This window comes from Strix aluco, chromosome 24, assembly GCF_031877795.1.
Source record: "Strix aluco isolate bStrAlu1 chromosome 24, bStrAlu1.hap1, whole genome shotgun sequence".
NCBI lineage: Eukaryota > Metazoa > Chordata > Aves > Strigiformes > Strigidae > Strix > Strix aluco.
In genome coordinates this window covers 5,548,894-5,566,828 of record NC_133954.1, presented here as the reverse complement: position 1 = coordinate 5,566,828, position 17,935 = coordinate 5,548,894, and the positions used below count along the sequence as shown (strand labels likewise).

Below are 17,935 nucleotides of genomic sequence, written 5' to 3'. Positions count from 1 at the left end.
CCCCACATGTGGGACCCTGCAAATTGAAGAAAGACCAAGAGAAAAGATGCACTTGAGCAAATGTATTTATTTAGACCCAGGGCAGGGGCTGGGGGATTGCGGCTTCACTCCATCAACAAGCACCCGACTGTTGTGATGGGATTGTGGAGGTGTCCCCAGGTCCCTCCTGGTGACAGGGGTCCTGTGTTAGTGCCAGCGAGGGGACTGGGGTAGCACCGTGACTCCCAGGGAGAGCAAGAAGGGGTGATGGTGGTGGGGACCTGCTGGGCGAGGGACAGTTGGTCTGATGGGAGGGAGGAGATCTTGGGAACTGGGGGTGTTCAGTCTAGAGAAGAGGAGTCTGAGAGGAGACCACATTGCGCTCTACAACTCCCTGAAAGGAGAGTGCGGGGGGGGGGATGAGTCTCTTGAGCCAAGGAACCAGCACCAGGCCAAGAGGGAATGGCCTCAAGCTGCGCCAGGGCAGGGTCAGACTGGCTCTTAGGAAGGATTTCTTTGCAGAAGGGGTTGTTGGGCGTTGGAATGGGCTGCCCAGGGCAGGGGGGGAGTCCCCATCCCTGGAGGGGTTGAAGAGTCGGGTTGACCCAGCACTGAGGGATCTGGTGGAGTTGGGTACGGTCAGGGTGAGGTTCATGGTGGGGCTGGAGGAGCTTCAAGGTCTTTTCCAACCTGGATGATTCTGTGATTCTGTTGGTGCTGTTGCTGGGCCCGGGGGAGGGGAGAGTCCAGACCTGGTGCCCCAGAGCTCCCTGGGGGTGTGGGGGGCGATGCACTGGGGTGTCCCTGTGAAGCCACCACTTGGCTCCTCAGCTGAGGTCAAGTACCTGCGGCAGGGGCTTGCAGAACAGCAAGTCTCTGCCCCGGGGTCTGTGTCAGCCCCTTGGCTGTGGCTCCGTTGTGTCCTGGTGGGGTGGGAGCTGTGCTGCAGGGAGAAGTGGCCGAGTCCTGAGCGAGCCGGGCTGTGCTGGGTGCTGGTGAGCCTCTGAGCATCTCTGGGCCATGTCCTGGCTTCATGGAGGGTCGGGGCCAGGGCCAGGGTGGGAGCAGAGACCATCGGCCATCTTGGTCCTCGGTGATGGAGGGAGTTGGGGCGAGCGGAGGGGACCAGCTGCCAGGCTTCAGGCTGTGCTAGAAGTTTTCCTGCTCCTGACTGTCAGCCTCTTCAATATCAAATATGGAGGTTCTGTGAGAGGAGAGTCGCTCTGCCCCCCCAGCCACACTCGGCTGCCCCTGTCCCTCCAGCTGAGCCCCATCCCTCGGAGCTCAGTCTCATCCCTGTGTGACCCCAAACCCAGAGAGGGGAGCTCTGCAGGGGTCAGAGGAGGGGAGCCAGGCCTCATGGGGGTCTGAGCCCCCTCAAAGAGGCACAGCTCCTCTCTGCACCCCAGCACCTGGACGCCAGGTCCTCCCTGACCTCTAGGCCCCCACACTCCGGCCAGCCAGTCCCCATGGATCCCTGGGGCTCCTGGCAGGGCTCCTCCATCCCCACTGACTGCCCTCCATCCCCTGAGGCCAGGGGCTCAGCACAGCCCAGGTTGGCCCTTCAGGGTCAGTGGGTGCCCGTCAGGGTCCCGATGTTGGGGTGACCCCTCTGCCCTCTCAGGCTCGGACCATACCTGAGCTGCAAGGTGCACTGTAGGCAGCATTCGTGCGGTCACCTGCAACGGGAGGGATGGTGACCAATGGGCTCAGGGTGAGCTGGTCCCATTAATGAGCCAAAGCTCATCAGTGTGAACTGAAAGCTCAGCCTGCCCCTCCCTGCCCCACAAGCCATCAGGGTGGCAAGGGGTGGCAGCAGGGCCAGACACCCCGGGGACCTGTCCCTGGCAAGGCTCACCCGTCTCGTAGTAGTCGTAGAGCGTCACGGTGGCCGGCTGGAGGTTCCTCACTGGGAAATCCTGTGTGGCGGTGAAGGTGAAGGTCTCCTCCTCCTTTGTCAGCTGTGGAGATGGCTCAAGGGTGAGGTGCAACCATCTGTGATGGGGAGGGATCCCCACGCCCCAGCACGTGGGGTCCTGCTCCTTTCCCTGTGCCCCATCTCACCTGGTCCAGGTAAATGGTCACCTGGTCGGGCTGCACCTCCACCTTCTTCACCAGCTTCTGCCTCTTCAGCTGGAGGGACACAGCTCAGGATGAGCAACAGCTGCTTGGTGGGTGCCCCAGCTGGGGCCAACACCCGGGGTCGTTGCCCCCGTGGGGCAGAGGGGGTCCCAGGGGCAGCGGGGGCTTCTCACCTCCACAATGGAGCTCTTGTCCGGGATGTAGCCAGAGGGCAGCTTGGCCTCAATGACAACCATGTTGGTGGCAGGACGCTCCCCAGTGTACCTGCAAGGGCAGAGCCCCGGGGTGGGGTTGGGGTTCTGCCCTCCCTCCTTGGCTGCTCCCAGCCCCTCTAAACACAGGGGGCAGCCCCGGCCCCTACCGTGCCCGGAGGAGGAGGCGGAAGCGGGTGCTGGCATCCCCCGTGCACTCCCTGGGCTCTGTCTCCACGCGGAGGTCGAACGTCCCCACGCTCGGAGGGGGCGGCACGTTATAGCGCAGGGTCACCTGGGGTGACACAGGAGGGTTAGAGCCATGGAGCAGGCTCCACACAAGGATGGGGACCCCGGGCCATACCCACCTGAACCAGGGCACAGCCCTGCCCACGGGCTCGCACCCTGTACGTCCCCGGCAGCTCATGCAGAGCCGCCCGCTGCAGCACCAGCCTGTTGCTGTTGTGCAGCACAAAATCCTGCACGGTGCCCGTCGGCGATGTCACTGTCACCGTGAAGTCCCCGTTGCTGCCATATGTCAGGGCGGCGTATTTGGCCAGGGCTTGCAGGGCCACCACGGTGTCCTGGGAGTGGAGGAAGCACAGAGTCAGGGTCACCCCTAACTGCAGATACAGGGAGGGGAGGCTCTGGAGCAGCCCCCTGGACCCTGGTGCCGGTACCTGCGTGGAGGCAAAGCCCCCGTAGGGGTTTTGCTGCTTGCTGAGCCAGCGGACGATGTGGGAAGCAGTTCCCAGGTCAGCAGAGGACAATTGGGGCTGGGAGAGGTAGGCCAGGAGGACGTAGGCGGTCATCTCCACCTCCGCTGGCGCGGCGGTAGCCCAGGAGGGCTGCGAGGGCGGCAGAGCCTTCTCCTTCCTCTGCCAGTAGAGCTGCCCCTCTGGAAGAAAAGGGGGTGGGAGCTCAACCCCCTGCTCCGGGGGTCTCTGGGGACTGGGGGTGGCATGGGGTGACCCAGGTAGAGGGTGGCACTGCCCAGAATTGCCCCTGGCAGCAATGGGTGGTACCTGCACTGATGCTGCGCTGGGCTAGGCTCTGCAGCTGGGCTTGCTGCTGCTCCCTGCGCCCTGCCAGCCCGAAGACGTAGGCGAGCAGCGCTTGAGTGTAGAGGTCGTCCGTAGCTGAAGCCTCCAGGCACTGCAGGGCTGAGCTCACCATCGGGTCCTGGCATGGGACCAGAGTCAGGAACTAGCCCATGGACATGGGCATCGCTCATAGACGTCAGTTCTGCCCAGTAAGACCAGTTGCACCCAGATCTGGCTAGGAGGTGGCATGGAACAGACAGACCCCCTACCCCAGCACCCCTCCCACCCCACCAGCCCCTCCAGGGATGATGGGGTCATCCTCACCTTTGGCAACAGCCCCAGCTCCAGTATTGCAGCCGTGACATAAGCTGACAGTGAGAGCGTGTCCGAGACACCACCCTGCAAAGGGCACAGCGGGAGACAGGTCGGGCATACCGTGCCACCGGCACAGAGACTCCCCCACTGCCTCCCCACCGGGGACATGCTGGGGCCAAGCTGGCCCTGGTCGTGTGTCCCCATGTCCCACCCCACCCCACCGACCCACCTGCAGGGCGTTGTTGAAGAGCTTTCCCACACTGCGGAAGCAGCCCGTCTGCTGCTGCTGCTTCTGCAGCCAGCGCAGCGCGTCCGTGATATGCCGCTCCTCGATGGCCACGTAGGCTCTGGCTTGTCCGAAGGACTTGAGGACAAACGCTGTCAGCCTACGAGCCAGAGGGACATCAGAGGGATGGGAGACTGGAGCTGGGGTGTGCTTGGTGGCAGAAGGACCCCCTAAGCACAGCTGGTCCCCGCAGGATGCCACTGCACAGCCTGTCCGAGCCCTGTGTGGTCCCTCACCAGGTATTGCCACTGTCATCGCTCTTCCCAAAGGCGCTGTAAGAGCCATCATCGTGTTTGTAGAGCAGCTCTCGCTGGTACCCTGTGGGGAGGAGATGGGGATGAGTCTTTACATCGTGGTTTTTACAACCCCAGGGGACCCCAGAGGCAGCCTGGAACCCAGACCCACCCCAGGGTGCAGGTAGAAAATGGGGAGGAGGGATATGAGGCAGTGGTGTCCCTCAGCAGCAAGGCAGGGTGGGACAGGGAGAGGAGGGGACCAGGAATGCTCACCGCTCTGCAGGAAGCCCTGCGCCTTGGCGCGGATGTCGGGGTGCAGCTGCCCGCTCTTCTCCAGGTACTGCTGGATGTAGATGTTGGGGGCAAAGCGAACCATGTTCTGCTCCCCACAGCCGTAGGGCATGGCCAGGAGGTGGTCCAGGTTCTGGAGAGCGTTGCCCATGATGTCACCTATCCCAGGGGGATATGAGGAGCACTGTCATCAGCTGTGTCCCCTGTACCCCTCCCATCTCAGCTCCAGGTGGTCCCACCTCCTGCTGAGCTTGGGCCATGGAGCTCTGCACCCTCCCTGCCCCAGGTGGTCCCCTGTCCCCTGCCTGTCCCTTACCCATCACAGTGATGTGGGCTCGCTGGGAGCCCTCCAGGATGTTTGCAGGAACCTCCAAGGAGATTTCTTCAGTGACTGTGGGGATGGAGGGCAATGACAGTGAGGATGCCCAGTTGCTGCTGGCCCTGCCCCATGGCGCCCTTGCCCACCCCCTTCCTGCTCTGACCCTCCACAGGCTCAAGGCTGGGTTGCAACATCTCAGCTGGGAGCCCCTAGGGACCCTGGTCCTTGGGTCCTCTGGCCTGGTGGCCCTTGTGACCAGTGGCCAAGCATTCCTGCTCCACATTCCCACAGCACTGCCAGACACCCCCAGCCGATCCTACCTTCCTGGCAGAGCAGGGAGTTGTGCGCCTTCTCCACCAGGATGCCTCCGGGCTGTGGGGAAGCAGCACCAGAATTGGTCAGGACAAGGGACCAGCAGTGTTCCCCTGTCCCACAGGGTCATGCCTGCAGCCCAGGCTTGGAGCTGGGTGCTATCCCACTCCTGGTCCTCCCGCTGCACCCCAAGGGCTGCTCGGACCCTGTCCCCAAACCTATCCCACTTTCCTCCTCCATAACCCATCTGACCTGCACCAGCAAGGGCTTTATCATGGTGTCCACGCGCCCCTGGGCCGGCACCACGGGCATCTCGTTGCCACAGAGCTCCTTGGAGCTGAGGGCCTCGGTGCTGATGGTGATGTTCACCTCCCCTGTGAATGCAAGCAGGGCACTCAGTCCCCATGGAGTCCCCCAGCCTACACTGCAGCCCCACGGGCTTGCATCACCCCTGGGGCTTTGTGTGGGGCTGGTTGGATCAGGATGGAGGTCACCATGTTGAGGAACGGTGCTGTGAGGCAATAGGGAGGGTGAAAGTGGAGCAGAGGAGAGCCTCCCAGGTGGTATTGCATTTGCTCCTGTCCTCCCTGCACACCCCATCCTCTGAGAGGGTCCCCAAGCAGCAGGGCAGGAGGGTCCTGCTGTGGTTCTGGTGCTCTGTACCCAGGCTGGTGGCTTGCACGCCCCACCGGAAGGTCCTCGCTTCGTCTGCACAAATACAACCACCGTACAGCTCATTCGCGCTCGGCGACACCTCCAGCTCCGCTGACTCCACCAATGTCACCTGAACCTGCCAGACCACAGCCACAGGTCCATCAGCCCCTGCCAGACCCCAGCCCCAGGGCCCCCTCCCCAGCACCACTCACCCGCAGGCACTGCCGCAGGTAGTTGAAGACAGTGGCCACAAGGGTGAAGGCTTCGTTGCGGACCACGGAATAGGGCAGCGCGAGCTCCACGAAGAAGGGCTTGAAGGCCGTGATGGCGGTGGCAGGGGCCAGCCCCAAGCCCAACGGGGACGTGCAGAACATCCTGGCTTCCCACTTGGTGATGGCATCAGGCACCGTCACCGTCACCTCTGCAGAGCCCCCCTCCCTGTGGGATGAAGAACATCCTAAGGCCATCCCGCCATGGTCACCCACAGCTGGTGCCATGCCCAGCTGAGCTGGCTATCACCCTGTGGGAGAAGGAGCCATCCTGATGTCCCCAACTTCCCTCCATGCAGGAGGGGAGGTGGGGAGAGGACCAGCCCCATGGGGACCGTCCTCACTCACCCCACAGGGATCAGGTCCCACAGCCACGTCTCTGGGAAATATGTCCGAGGTGCCGGTGGCTCTTCCTGGACAGCGACGACGGGGATACCAGGGCTCATTACTCTCAGGGCATCAAGTTGTTCAGTCACATAGGTGGCATAGGACCTAAAGCCACCTGGAAAAGGCAAAGCAGAAATTAGGGTCCACAGGTCTCTGCATCTCAGCTGTACATCGCCTGCAGGCAGCGTGAAGGTGGCCAAAATCCTTTTCAAACCTCCTCAAGCCCTTTGATGCCGAGTGGATTTTCAGGATGGCTCTAAGTCCCCCTGAGGACACGGAAACCAGGACTGGGCACCAGTTCTTTGCTCTTTTCTCCTGAGAGGGCTCAGCAGAGTGAGCAAAACAAGGGCTGTGCTGACCTGTGGGACCTTGGGAAAGCTGCATCCCAGGCAAGCCAAATATCTCTTTGCAAACATCACTGGTCTTGGCATTGGTGAAAAGTTTCAGTGCTGCATTCTGTGAAAAAGAAAAGAGGTTGAAACCCAGCAGGAGGAATATCCCCATCCCAGCAGTAAATAGTCACAGGGCTGCAGAAGATGACAAGTGGAGAAGGACCAGAGCCTGGCATTCATGGGAAAGGGAAAGACCTTTGCCATGGGTGTGTCTTTCATGGGAAAGACTTTGCCATGAGTGTGGCTTTCATGGGACAGTGCTGTGGTTTCCCAGGACCCTGAGCAAACCATAGCCAGCTCCTGGATGAAGAGGAACCAGGAGGCACAGGCAGGCAGGGCCTTTACCTGAAATAACTTGTAGGTGTCCTCCTGGGAACTCCTCTGAAAAGGGGAAAGTAAGCGATGCCTTGCTGGAGGAAGAACGAAGTCTTGCTCTACCACTACAAGTGGGCTGACAGGAAAGTCATAGTCGATGGGATAGTCCCAGGGAGACACTGGACAGGGTGGTGGGTCCTGAATGCTTCTAGGGTAGTCAAATTTGGGGAGTACTTTGTAGACCTGGGAATAAACATGTGCGCTAGGTACAAAACCAGCCAGGCACCTACCCCTGCCCAGGAGCAGGACTGCCCAGGAGCCAACACGGCACCACATCTCCATAGGGGAGGTCCAAGCCAATGTAATCTCTTCCCACCCCCATCCCCGGCTGGTCCCCAGGACTGCAGAAGAAGCCCTGGGCCCTGCCACCACTCACTGCCTCTGTGCTGAGCTCGGCCTCAGGCTTCAAGAGCAGCACGCTCCGGTCCACAGCACGGACAGCACACAGGGATCCTGGGGCAGCCTCCAGCTGCAGCTGCAGTGCTGAGCCAGGCAGAGCCCTGTCCTCCGAAAAAGCCATCTTCACCTGGGGAGGGACTGGGATGTCAGGAGGCAAGGGCAGGAGGGAGAGCCATCTCCCATGCAGGAGCAGCTCCAAGCCATGGACATGGAGGTCTCTTCTAGACAAGGGTAAAATCAGACTTGAGGGTTTGGAGATCAGGGCATGGATTAAAGAGACTGTGACACTGTGATACATCTGGAGCAGGATGGACCTCAGGGCATCAAGCTATGGACAAGACATGGGGTGTTTCCCCCATCTCCAGCAGCCTCCACTCACCTCGTTGGGGAAGCACTTCTCCACCTTGAGCTCGGTGCTGTCAGCCACCATCTCACTGTTGGGCAGCACCACGTAGCCCAGCACCTTGGCCATGGGTGCCAGCTCAAGGCCAATGGGCAGCTCCAGGGAGAAGGAGCCTCTCAGCCCTGGCCATGAGAAAGGAGGGGAGATAAGGACCAGGCCCAGAGAGCAGAGCCCTGCACAGCCCGTCCATGCCTCGGGACCTACCAGCCTCTGCAGGCAGCTCTTTCCTGAGGACAGTGGCAATGGTCCCCTTGGCCAGGACCTGCAGAGAAGGAGATGGGAACAACTGAAATGATGCTTTCTGTGAAACCAAAATGTCCTGATGGAGGATGAACCCAAGAGTGAAGGTGTTGGGATGGTTTTTGACCTTGCCCAGTCTCCAACCCCCACAATGTCTCCCATTGGCATGCAGGTCCAACAGTCCCAGCAGACACCTCTACTGTCAGGCACAGGCCTCTCAGTCTAGCCAGGACAAGATTGCTCATTGTCTTGTCCTCAGGGACACAACCACAACTGTGTGTGTAGATGTGGACCTTCACACACAACCACCCTAATGCCCACTGCCCAACCTCCCTGGTCTGGGACTCACCAGGAAGACCACATCCAGGCTCTCCAGCTCAGTCCCCAAGGCCTCCTTGCTGAAGATGTAGTCCACCCAGAGCTGCTGGGGCTGGCCACAGGGCAGCTCCCTCTCCAGCCGGCGGATCCGCAGGAAGCTCCTGCTCGCTGAGAAGAAGGGCCTGAGATGTGTGTGGACATTTTGGTAGATGAGTGTCGAGCCATCGTTCTGGGTGTGAGCTGTCTCATTGACTTGACCCTGAGCAATGGAGGAAGAAGTCAGGGCGGTGAAGCTGTCCAGCAGCCCATGAGGTACTGGTCCTGGTGCCAGGCATCACTGGTGCAGGCTTGGAGAGGTGCCCAGCCCTGTACCAGTGGAGAAAGCAGCACAGGTACCTCCGAGGGGTGGGAGATGGCTCACTTACATGCAGGGAGACCTTGCCACTCCAACCAGAAGTCTCCAGCTCAAAGGAGGCTCTCCCTGATCTGTCTGTCAGGAAAGTCTGTCTTGTGTCTTTTCCTTGCTGGCTAACGATGAGCAAGAGCTGCTTCTGTGGCAGCACGGCACCATCGGCTCCCTTCAGCAGCATCTGTACCAGGAGGGAAGGGGAGATGGCCCGGGCTGGGCTGCAGCCGTGGGGCAGAGGGCAGGGGTGGGATAGCAGGGTTGGGGATCAGAGGGAGCAGGACGGGGTGCAGCAGGGTGCAGGGACCCCCCCATTACCGTCCCAGTGAAGGGAATCCCAGGCTTGTAGAAATCATTGATGTTTTCGAAAGTGACAGTGACAATTTCAGGTAAAATCTTGCAGCTCTTGGTGTTTTTCAGCTCCAGTCCTGTGGAGAGGGAGTGGGGAGCTAAGGGTCTTGCGGGGACACAGGGCACAGGTTAGCTGCTGCCAGCTCCCCTGTCATAATGCAATAAAGGTCTTGGACATTTTAGGCTTTCCCTCAGCAGCTGGCAGCTTCGAGCACAGTTTGCACCTCCTAGAAGAGAAGCAAAACCTCTACAGCATGTTTTAGACCTAAAACCAAAGTGCAGCTGGCTGCAGAGACTTCAGAAAAGATGCTTCACCAAAGCGCCATGATGCAGGGCCACCTCAGTGCCAGGGGGCCTGGGACAACCCCTGGTCTTCTTTTTTTCTGAAGCCAAGCCACTGGCAGTCACTTCTGGTGGGTGAGGTGGATTATCTCAAAGAACAAAGCCACGCCACCAGACTGGTGGGTGAAACCACTGCTTTGTGTTGACTCGTTGCTAGCCATAGTGTCAGGCGAGCTGTTGGATTTTGGAAAGGTGTTTTTGCCTCCCAACCATTTCTCTGGTCAGAATTAGGAGTATGGCCTTGTTGACCTGGCTCATATCCCTGCCTGGACACAGTCCCTGCACAATTGCACCTCTAAACCACAGCGTTGTTTTTGGGCTTCCCTGGAGAAGGTTGATACGCCTGTGCCACATGCGTTTGAGTGCACACAGGAATGAACACAAAGCCACACACGAGCAGCAGTGCCCCTGCCCAAGCAGGAGAACATCGCCATCCCTACCTGTACCATCCTCCACCAATGATGCCTGGACTTGGAATTGCTTCTGATACCTGGAGCTGGTCAGGTTGAAGGCACTCAACAAAACCTCTGTTGAAAAGCAGCCGTTCTTCTCAGTCTAGAGCGAGAGAGTCAACCCTGTTATCAGCAGTCCCGGGAAGGGGGGAATGGCTGTCCCAGCGGCACCCACGATCCCCAGCTGTACTCACCTTCCCGCTAACCACAACGCAGTTCATCTTTTTCTCAGGGGCGCCATAAGGTCTGTACACATTCCAGATGTGCCTGAAGGGCTGGCACAAGCTGGCCTGGACCTTCCCCTGGACAGGCTTCCCATAGGTGTACCTGTTGGGTGGAGGGAGGTGAGGGTGGGCCTGATAGACCACATCACGTTGGATACCCCCATCCCGGCACAGGCTGCTTCAGGCTCACCGTCCACAAATCTCCATCTGAAACTTCTTGTCCTTCTCCAGCACCACAGCAGGGAGATCAATGGTCATCTCAAACTTGGGCAGCACTGATGGAGAAGCAAAAGGAGAGAGGATTGTTGCTCCCAGGACAAGGACAGCGGTGCCTGGGTGGCTAGGGGGGCCAGGACATGCTGCCCACAGCGACATGCCGAGGTGGGACTTCCACCCACCATGCACCTCCTGGTCCCACGTACCATATTCCTCCACGCTGAAGGAGTGGCTCTTCCCCTCCGCCTCGATGATGTACGTGCCCAGAGCTGGCTCTGCAGCCAGCGGGAGGGACAGGTCCACGATGCCCTGCTGCGGGCTCACCTCCTGCCACTGCGCGATGCGGTTCCCGCTGGGATCCTGCACATAGGGACATGTGGCGTCAGCACCCCGGGGATCCCAGCACTCCACAATAAAACAGCCCATGGCTATGTTATACTTCTCCTCTCCCAGCCACACCACCTTCCCAAGCCCACACCGCCCAGGAACCTCCCTCCATCTCTCAGACTGACCTTCAGGAAGACAAGGGGCAGCTGCAAAGCAAAGAGAACATGGTTAGAGGAGAAATTCAAAGCCTTCCTTGGGGTCTCACCAGGGTGGGGACATCTATGGAGCCATGGATGGAGGACAGTGAGGGTTATTTGTGGGATGCTGTGAACTTCCAACACTTCAATTAGCTTTGGGATTGATTCTGAGCCTGTGGGTGGCTCTAGCTGGGATGAGCCGAGGGCACTGCCGGCATGGCATGGAGAGGTGGCATCTCCTAGTGCCTTCCCAAGAAACCAGCAACCATTTAATCTGGGAACCTCCTGTGCTTCCAGAGACACAGATGATTGCTTGGGGGACCAAAGACTGAACTCGGATGTAATCCTGGTGTCTGACTTGGTGATATCAACAGCACTTTCCCTGCTTTCCCCTTATCATTGCTACATCCCTAACTGAAAGTTTAAGTGGGTACATTCCCATGTCACACATGTAATTCCGCTTTGTCTTTCCTTAGCCTGCTGAAGCCTCTGTGAACGCCACAGGGCATCCCTATCCCTGGGAAGTACAGCCACCCAGGCAGAGCTGGCTGGGGCAGGATTCCCGAGGAGAAAGGTGCTGGCTGACTCCCACACCTCTGTCACGGCTTGCCGAGACTGTAGGAGGGCAGTGCAGAGGAGCCCTGTTGCCTCCCCCCTTCCCCAGCCCTGCTCTCACCTTCTTATTGCTGGGCGCGAAGTCTTTATCCAAAGAGACGATTCGAAACTTCACTGTAAATAGCAAATGGGGATGCAGGAGTGTTGTGGTTTAACCCCAGCCAGCAACTAAGCACCATGCAGCCGCTCGCTCACTCCTCCCCGCTCCCAGTGGGATGGGGAGGAGAATTGAAAAAAAAGTAAAACTCATGGGTTGAGATAAGAACAGTTTCCTGACTAAATAAGGTAAAATATAATAATAACAATAACAATTAAAAATATAATAATAATACTTGTAATGAAAAGGAATATAATAAAAAAGAGAGAAATAAAAGACAAGCGATGCACAGTGCAGTTGCTCCCCACCTGCTGACCGATGCCTGAGCAGGGATCAGTCCCTCCCGGCCAACTCCCCCCAGTTTCTATACTGGGCATGATGCCCTACGGTATGGAATAGCCCTTTGGCTAGTTTGGGTCAGCTCTCCTGGCCACGCTCCCTCCCTGAAAAATCTTTAACTCAGGATAAACACTACTTAGCAACAACTAAATATCTGTGTTTTATCAACATTATTCTCTCACTAAATCCCAAACACAGCACTGTGCCAGCTACTAGGAAGAAAATTAACTGTATCCCAGCTGAAACCAGGACAAGGAGTGGGTGCATCTGCAGGGAGGGGGGTTCCCCATGGGGAAGGTGGATGGAAATCCACCCTGAGCCCTGCAGTGGGGCACTGTCCCCCAAGCAGCACGGCCTCTAGCACTGCCAGCGTGTCCTGGCATTGCCCTGGACCAGTGCTGGGGGTCCCAGTGCATCCCAGGATGAGCTTTCCTATTTCCATGCAGCGTAGGAGCAAGGCTGAGCCTCCTGCAGCCCTCTCCCACCAGGTCCTTCAGCCCAGAGCAGGGTGGTCCATCCTGCCCACCTCACCTTGCTGTCCAGGCTTGTAGACAGCCTTGTCTGTCTGTATGAAGATCCCAGGCTCCAGGGCTCTCAGCATCACCTTCTTTGTCTTGGAGACATCCAGGGAATCTCCCTGGATTGAGACATGTAGGTTTACGATTTCCTCCTTCCCTTTGGTGGGGGCTGGAGCCTGCCAGGGGAAACACCAGGCACTGAGTGAGGACAAAGGGATACGCCATGGCCAGGATGCTCTGCTCACTCTGAGTGACCCAGAGCACTCCTCTCCCACAGGGACACCTTCCTCAAGCCAGGGGCTTGGAAGAAATGTCCCTGCAACACCCTGTCCCAGTCTGCAGGTCTGCTACCAGGGGATTATTTCAGCCTCCAAATAACTGGGCTGAGCCTAGAGTTGTTTTGCCTGCGTGGGGGATGAGATGGGAAAGGCACGCTTACTTCCAGCCCCACGTGGAACCAGAGCTCCACTCTCAGGGGACCTGGGGGAAACTGCTCTATCTGGAGGCAGCAGGGTTTCCAGGGCATCCCCCTCCACGCTTAGGGCTGTGCATGGGGTGACACTCACGGGGAAGGTGATGTTCAGGTACAGATGAGGCTCCTGGACCTTCCTCTCCAGCAGGATGATGTTATGGGTCCTGTCTTTTCTCTGCAGCTGGACGGTCACCTGGACGGGCTCACGGAGGCCACTGAGATGGACCCACAGCATCGCTGTGTGGGGGTGGTAGATCACAGCTGGGGATGTGACCACATAACTCCTGGCAAGGAGAAATGCTGACATGAGAAGCGTGGGGATGAGGCACATCCCGGTACAGACCCCACAGAGGTCTTGAAGAGCCCCTGGGCACACAGAAAGCTGTGCTGGGGTGCAGGGCCACCTCCTCCAGCCTCCCTGCTCTGCTTCTGGGCTCCTCTTGACTTCTCAACTCAGCAAAGCAAAGGCTCCGCTCACACAGCTACAACTCAAGCAGCACCTATAATAAACCATCCGAGAACCACCAGCCCCAGCAGCCCCCGGGTGCCAAGTCCTCGATGCTCATGGGCAGGGACAACCCACCAGCCCAAGCATTTCCATCCTGGCCAACAGTGCCGTGCATGGGAAGGGTTAGCTCCCACTACCTACTGCTAAAGAAACAAGACTAAATACCCTCCCAGCAGGCACAGACAGACAGACACAGAGAGGGCTTACTGTGCTGCAGATGCCCCAGCTGCGAGGTGCAGGATGAGGAGCAGCAGGATGGGCAGAGCAGCTGCGGACCTCATGTCTCCAGCTGCAAGCAGACGTTGGGGACAGCCACAGCCTCCTTCTCCGGGTGTTGAATTGCTGTAGACCTGCGTCTGCTCTGCTCCAGGCTCTGAAATGAGATCTTTGCTTTCCATCCAGTGAGCAAACAAGGATTGGCAGAGGAATCCAGTGTGGACCTGCAGATATAGCCAAGACAATGTTTACCGTCTGCCCACAGCCTCCTGGGTTCAAGGCTCTGACAGACTTTTGCAATTTGAGAAAAGGTTCCCATAGGCTATAGAAGTTCAAAACCAGGGGGCAGGATCCACCTACACACTGGTTTGCTAGGAAATGATGGCAGGAGGGAGTGGGAATGAGTTCCCCAAATGAAAGTGGGCAGCACATCATGAGAACAGGCTGTGAGTTCGTGGCAATTTCTCAGAAGGGCTTGTTTCCAGGTATTTTAAATTTAGCCAGACAGTAGCTATTTGGGCTGATCACAGGTCTTGGTCTGTCTTCTTGCCCAGTTCCCTCCAATTTCGTCAAATCAGTTATGGGCACAGGAACAGAACAGCCTTGTCCTGTCATGCCAGCTCCTCCCACTCTAATTCTTCTGTGCACCGTGCTGGGGCATGGGCTGAGCTGCCTCTTTCGGTCCTGGTGGGAACTTTGGGAAGCTGAGGCAGCTCCACAACAGTCACATGGTGTCCTGAGCACATTCCTTGCTCTGGGGTTTTGCAGTCCCCTTCCCTTTGGGGACATGGGAAGAGGCAGAGGGAGTGCTGTGGGAAGCCATGGATGGGGCTGGCGTCTTTCCCAGGGGCGCTCGGATGACCGCAGCTGCTGTCCCCATGCTTGCCCTACTTGAGTATTGCTGGATACATCCCTGGGCTCACCTCCCTGCCCTTCGGGATCAGACCCACACAGTGTCAGTGTCTGGAGGAAGCTGGTGCCCACCACTCGCTTGGACATGAGGCAGGAGCATGGCCCCAAGCCCATCCTGCCACCCCAGGATGTGGGCACGGGTCAGTGGCCCGACAGGCATCCCAGGGACTGTTCAATGTGACAAGGAGCTCGGGGCCATTGGCACACCGAGTCCTTCGGGACCCGGGACAGGATGCAGCGGGGGCAATGAGCAGCATGGCCAAGGGGAGATAAATTCAGGAGTGGAGGGGACCTGCCTCTCCTGCGGGGCTGCTGAGGGGAAACATTTCATGGAGGATTTGTCATTCAGTGCTGCTCGTCACTTCAGAGCAGAAGCCAGAGTGAGTTGACCCCCAGCCCCTCCTGACCAGGCACCACCGACCCCACGTTGTGCTGTTTCTTCTGCTGCCTTGTTGCCCATGCAATGAATGCTCTCTCTGGTTTGGTCTCAGATTTTTATTTAGGAAAGCAAAGTGAAGGTATGGCCCCTATTACACATCATTAAGGCAGACAGGAGTGCTGAGCCCCTAACACAAAATGCGTTTTGGGACACAGGGCTGGCTTTGGTCAGGGATGGTGGGAAAGAGCCTGAAGAAAGGGAGCTTTCTTGCAAGAAAAACATTTTGCTGCTCCTACTTCCCTTACCCCATTTGCATTTTTCTTCATTTCTCAGCCTGGCTGATCAGGGACAGGGACAGGGCTGCACTCAGGGCAGCCCTGAGCATCCTCTCCATGCCCAGCCATCAGGCATATGCTGATCTCCCAAGGCTTTTTGTCAGCACAGGGTCGGCTCGCCCACCCCGGTCCCCTCTCTGAGGGATTGCACTGGCATCAGCTCAAGGGAAACCATGACTCCACGGTGGACAGCAAAGCGGTTGCTCCTCGGGCAGCCCCCAGCCCCCACGGGCTGGCAGGGCTGCTGGGGAGTGGGGCTGGGTTTCGGTGTCCTTGTCTCAACCATGTTGCTGCAGGCTCCTGCCGGGTCAGATGAAGGGGACGAAGGGATGGGAAAATGCTGCCAGGCCTCGAGACCGTGACTGTCTGGTGGGGTACGACGGGGTCAGGAGCAGAGGGATAGCCAGGAAGCTGCAATTTTCCTTCACATGGGTCTTGGACGCTTTAAAACCAGGAATACAGCACGTATGAGATGGGGGTCAGAGACAGCCTGCCCTTCTCCATCCCAGAAACGCCTCCCCCTCTCATACAAATGCCCCCCCTGGGACCCATCCCCACCAGCAGCCCATGGCTCTAATGGGCCAGAAGAGCTCAGGGCCACCCGGGCCAAGCCGGGCTGTCCTTGGAGCCACCCTGTGCACAGTGTCGTGAGGGGAGCAAACTGAACATCACACAGCCAGCGGCCTCAAATCTACCAATATCACCCCAAAAGTGAAGGGAAGGCACCATCCCACTGGTGGTACCTAAACATGGACACAGACTCTCCCCTTGCTGCAGGTGCTGGTGCTCTCTCCACACCTTGCAGCACCCACAGGCACTGTCCAGCCTGGCCGAGGGATGGGGAGATGCTCTGCCCCGCTCCAGGGGTAACTGCTTTGTGTTCAGCTCTGCTCCTGCCTTGCTCTGCTCACCTGCACCATCAGGAGTTTTGTCTCGGTGTCCACATGCCCCTGGGCTGGCACCACAGGCATCTCAGTGCCGCAGAGCTCCTCGGAGCGCAGGGCATTGGCGATGACGGTGACATTCACCTTCCCTGCAGAGGCAGATGGGGGATGTTGTTGTGACACTGCCTCAGGGGCTGGCTCTTGCTCAGAGCCATCCTGGGGAGACAGGGAAGGAGGAGGTTGCAATGGGATGGGGAAATGGAGGGAAGAATCTGGAGAGTGGGGAAGGGAAAGGGAAGAGAGGGGAGAGGTAAGTGGGAGGGGGAGGAAAGGATCAGAAAAGCAGTGACAAACAAGAGGTTTGCAAGGAGTCTCACTGCTGGGCTCTCCTCCTTTCTCCCCAGCCCTTTGCCATCCCCTCTGTACCCAGGCTGGTGGCTCGCACGCCCCATCGGAAGGTCCTCGCTTCGTCTGCACAGATACAACCACCGTACAGCTCATCCGCGCTTGGCAACACCTCCAGCTCTGCTGACTGCATCAACGTCACCTGAACCTGCCAGACCACAGCCACGGCTCCATCAGCCCCTGCCAGACCCCAGCCCCAGGGCCCCCTCCCCAGCACCACTCACCCGCAGGCACTGCCGCAGGTAGTTGAAGATGGTGGCCACAAGGCTGAAGGCTTCGTTGCGGACCACGGCGTAGGGCAGCGCCAGCTCCACGAAGAAGGGCTTGAAGGCCGTGAGGGTGGTGGCAGGGGCCAGCCCCAAGCCCAATGGGGACATGCAGAACATCCCAGTTTCCCACTTGGTGATTGCATCAGGCACCGTCACCGCCACCTCTGCAGAGCCCCCCTCCCTGCGGGGTGGTAGAAGAGGGATAGACCTTGCAGGCTAAGTCTGATGGGCAGAGGCAGCACAAAGAGCATGTCAAAACCCTTTCTCTATGTCCTGGGGCCCACCAGTGGCCATCACACACTTGGAGATGGGCAGAGGAACCATCAGTTCCTTATCTCTTACGGCATCCCCTGCCTACAGGACAGACTGCCCCGCTCTCTCCCAGGTCAGTGCTGAGGTCCAAGGGAAGGGACTGGACATGTCTCAGTGTCACTCCTGGATACATGGACAGAACCGGAGGTCTGGGATCTGCACACAGAGGTGAAGCTGATTCAATGAGGGCAGTTCCCTGGCTCAAGGTCTGCTAGGGCTCCTTACTCACCCCGCAGGCACCAGCTCCCATAGCCATGTCTCCAAGAAATCCATCTGCATCCCTGCATCCTGCTTGACACCCACCTGCTCATCCTCCTCCAGTCCTGCTCCTGCAAACAGAGGCACAACTTGAATGTGCTGCCAGAAAGGATGGAAAGAGGCGGGATGTCCCCGCCTGTCCTTCTGCAGCCAGCATGGAGGCTGTTACAGGTTCTCTCCACTCACCTTGCGGGTAGAAAGGTATTTCATAGCTGTTTGGTGGACAGCCCAGCTGAGTGTTTGTGACAATTTTCAAACCTGCATCCTGAAACATGACACATGAGAGGGAATAACACCACGCTGAAGCCCAGAGATACCAAAATGCCTTTCAATCCCTCTCTCAAGCAAGTAATCGACAGGCACTTAAAGCCCCGTGACAGACCAGAGCTCCCCAAGATGAGGATCCCCCA

General features: G+C 58.4%; 2 protein-coding genes across 2 annotated transcripts; both read right to left on the bottom strand.

Annotated features, from left to right (window-relative positions):
* Nucleotides 1-47: 47 nt before the first annotated feature.
* Nucleotides 48-13,982, bottom strand: LOC141934395 (alpha-2-macroglobulin-like protein 1). The gene is made up of 36 exons (XM_074849807.1): nucleotides 13,763-13,982; nucleotides 13,142-13,331; nucleotides 12,589-12,751; nucleotides 11,683-11,735; nucleotides 10,995-11,015; nucleotides 10,689-10,842; nucleotides 10,457-10,541; nucleotides 10,237-10,369; nucleotides 10,031-10,145; nucleotides 9,216-9,325; nucleotides 8,917-9,081; nucleotides 8,523-8,750; nucleotides 8,138-8,195; nucleotides 7,910-8,055; nucleotides 7,508-7,657; nucleotides 7,102-7,314; nucleotides 6,724-6,820; nucleotides 6,326-6,479; nucleotides 5,921-6,146; nucleotides 5,718-5,844; nucleotides 5,307-5,428; nucleotides 5,063-5,114; nucleotides 4,740-4,814; nucleotides 4,406-4,582; nucleotides 4,133-4,214; nucleotides 3,840-3,996; nucleotides 3,620-3,694; nucleotides 3,278-3,434; nucleotides 2,933-3,150; nucleotides 2,621-2,836; nucleotides 2,423-2,547; nucleotides 2,235-2,325; nucleotides 2,044-2,112; nucleotides 1,838-1,940; nucleotides 1,617-1,658; nucleotides 48-1,160 (listed from the first exon to the last, which is right to left on the bottom strand). Exons 1-36 carry the CDS (start codon nucleotides 13,951-13,953, stop codon nucleotides 1,129-1,131), a joined length of 4,572 nt encoding a protein of 1,523 aa, XP_074705908.1. The 5' UTR covers nucleotides 13,954-13,982; the 3' UTR covers nucleotides 48-1,128.
* A 1,200-nt stretch (nucleotides 13,983-15,182) lies between these two features.
* On the bottom strand, nucleotides 15,183-17,592 carry LOC141934400 (alpha-2-macroglobulin-like). The gene is made up of 5 exons (XM_074849813.1): nucleotides 17,497-17,592; nucleotides 16,911-17,136; nucleotides 16,708-16,834; nucleotides 16,309-16,430; nucleotides 15,183-15,839 (listed from the first exon to the last, which is right to left on the bottom strand). The coding sequence occupies exons 1-5, from the start codon at nucleotides 17,544-17,546 to the stop codon at nucleotides 15,822-15,824; spliced, it is 543 nt and encodes a 180-aa protein (XP_074705914.1). The 5' UTR covers nucleotides 17,547-17,592; the 3' UTR covers nucleotides 15,183-15,821.
* Between the last annotated feature and the right edge of the window lie 343 nt (nucleotides 17,593-17,935).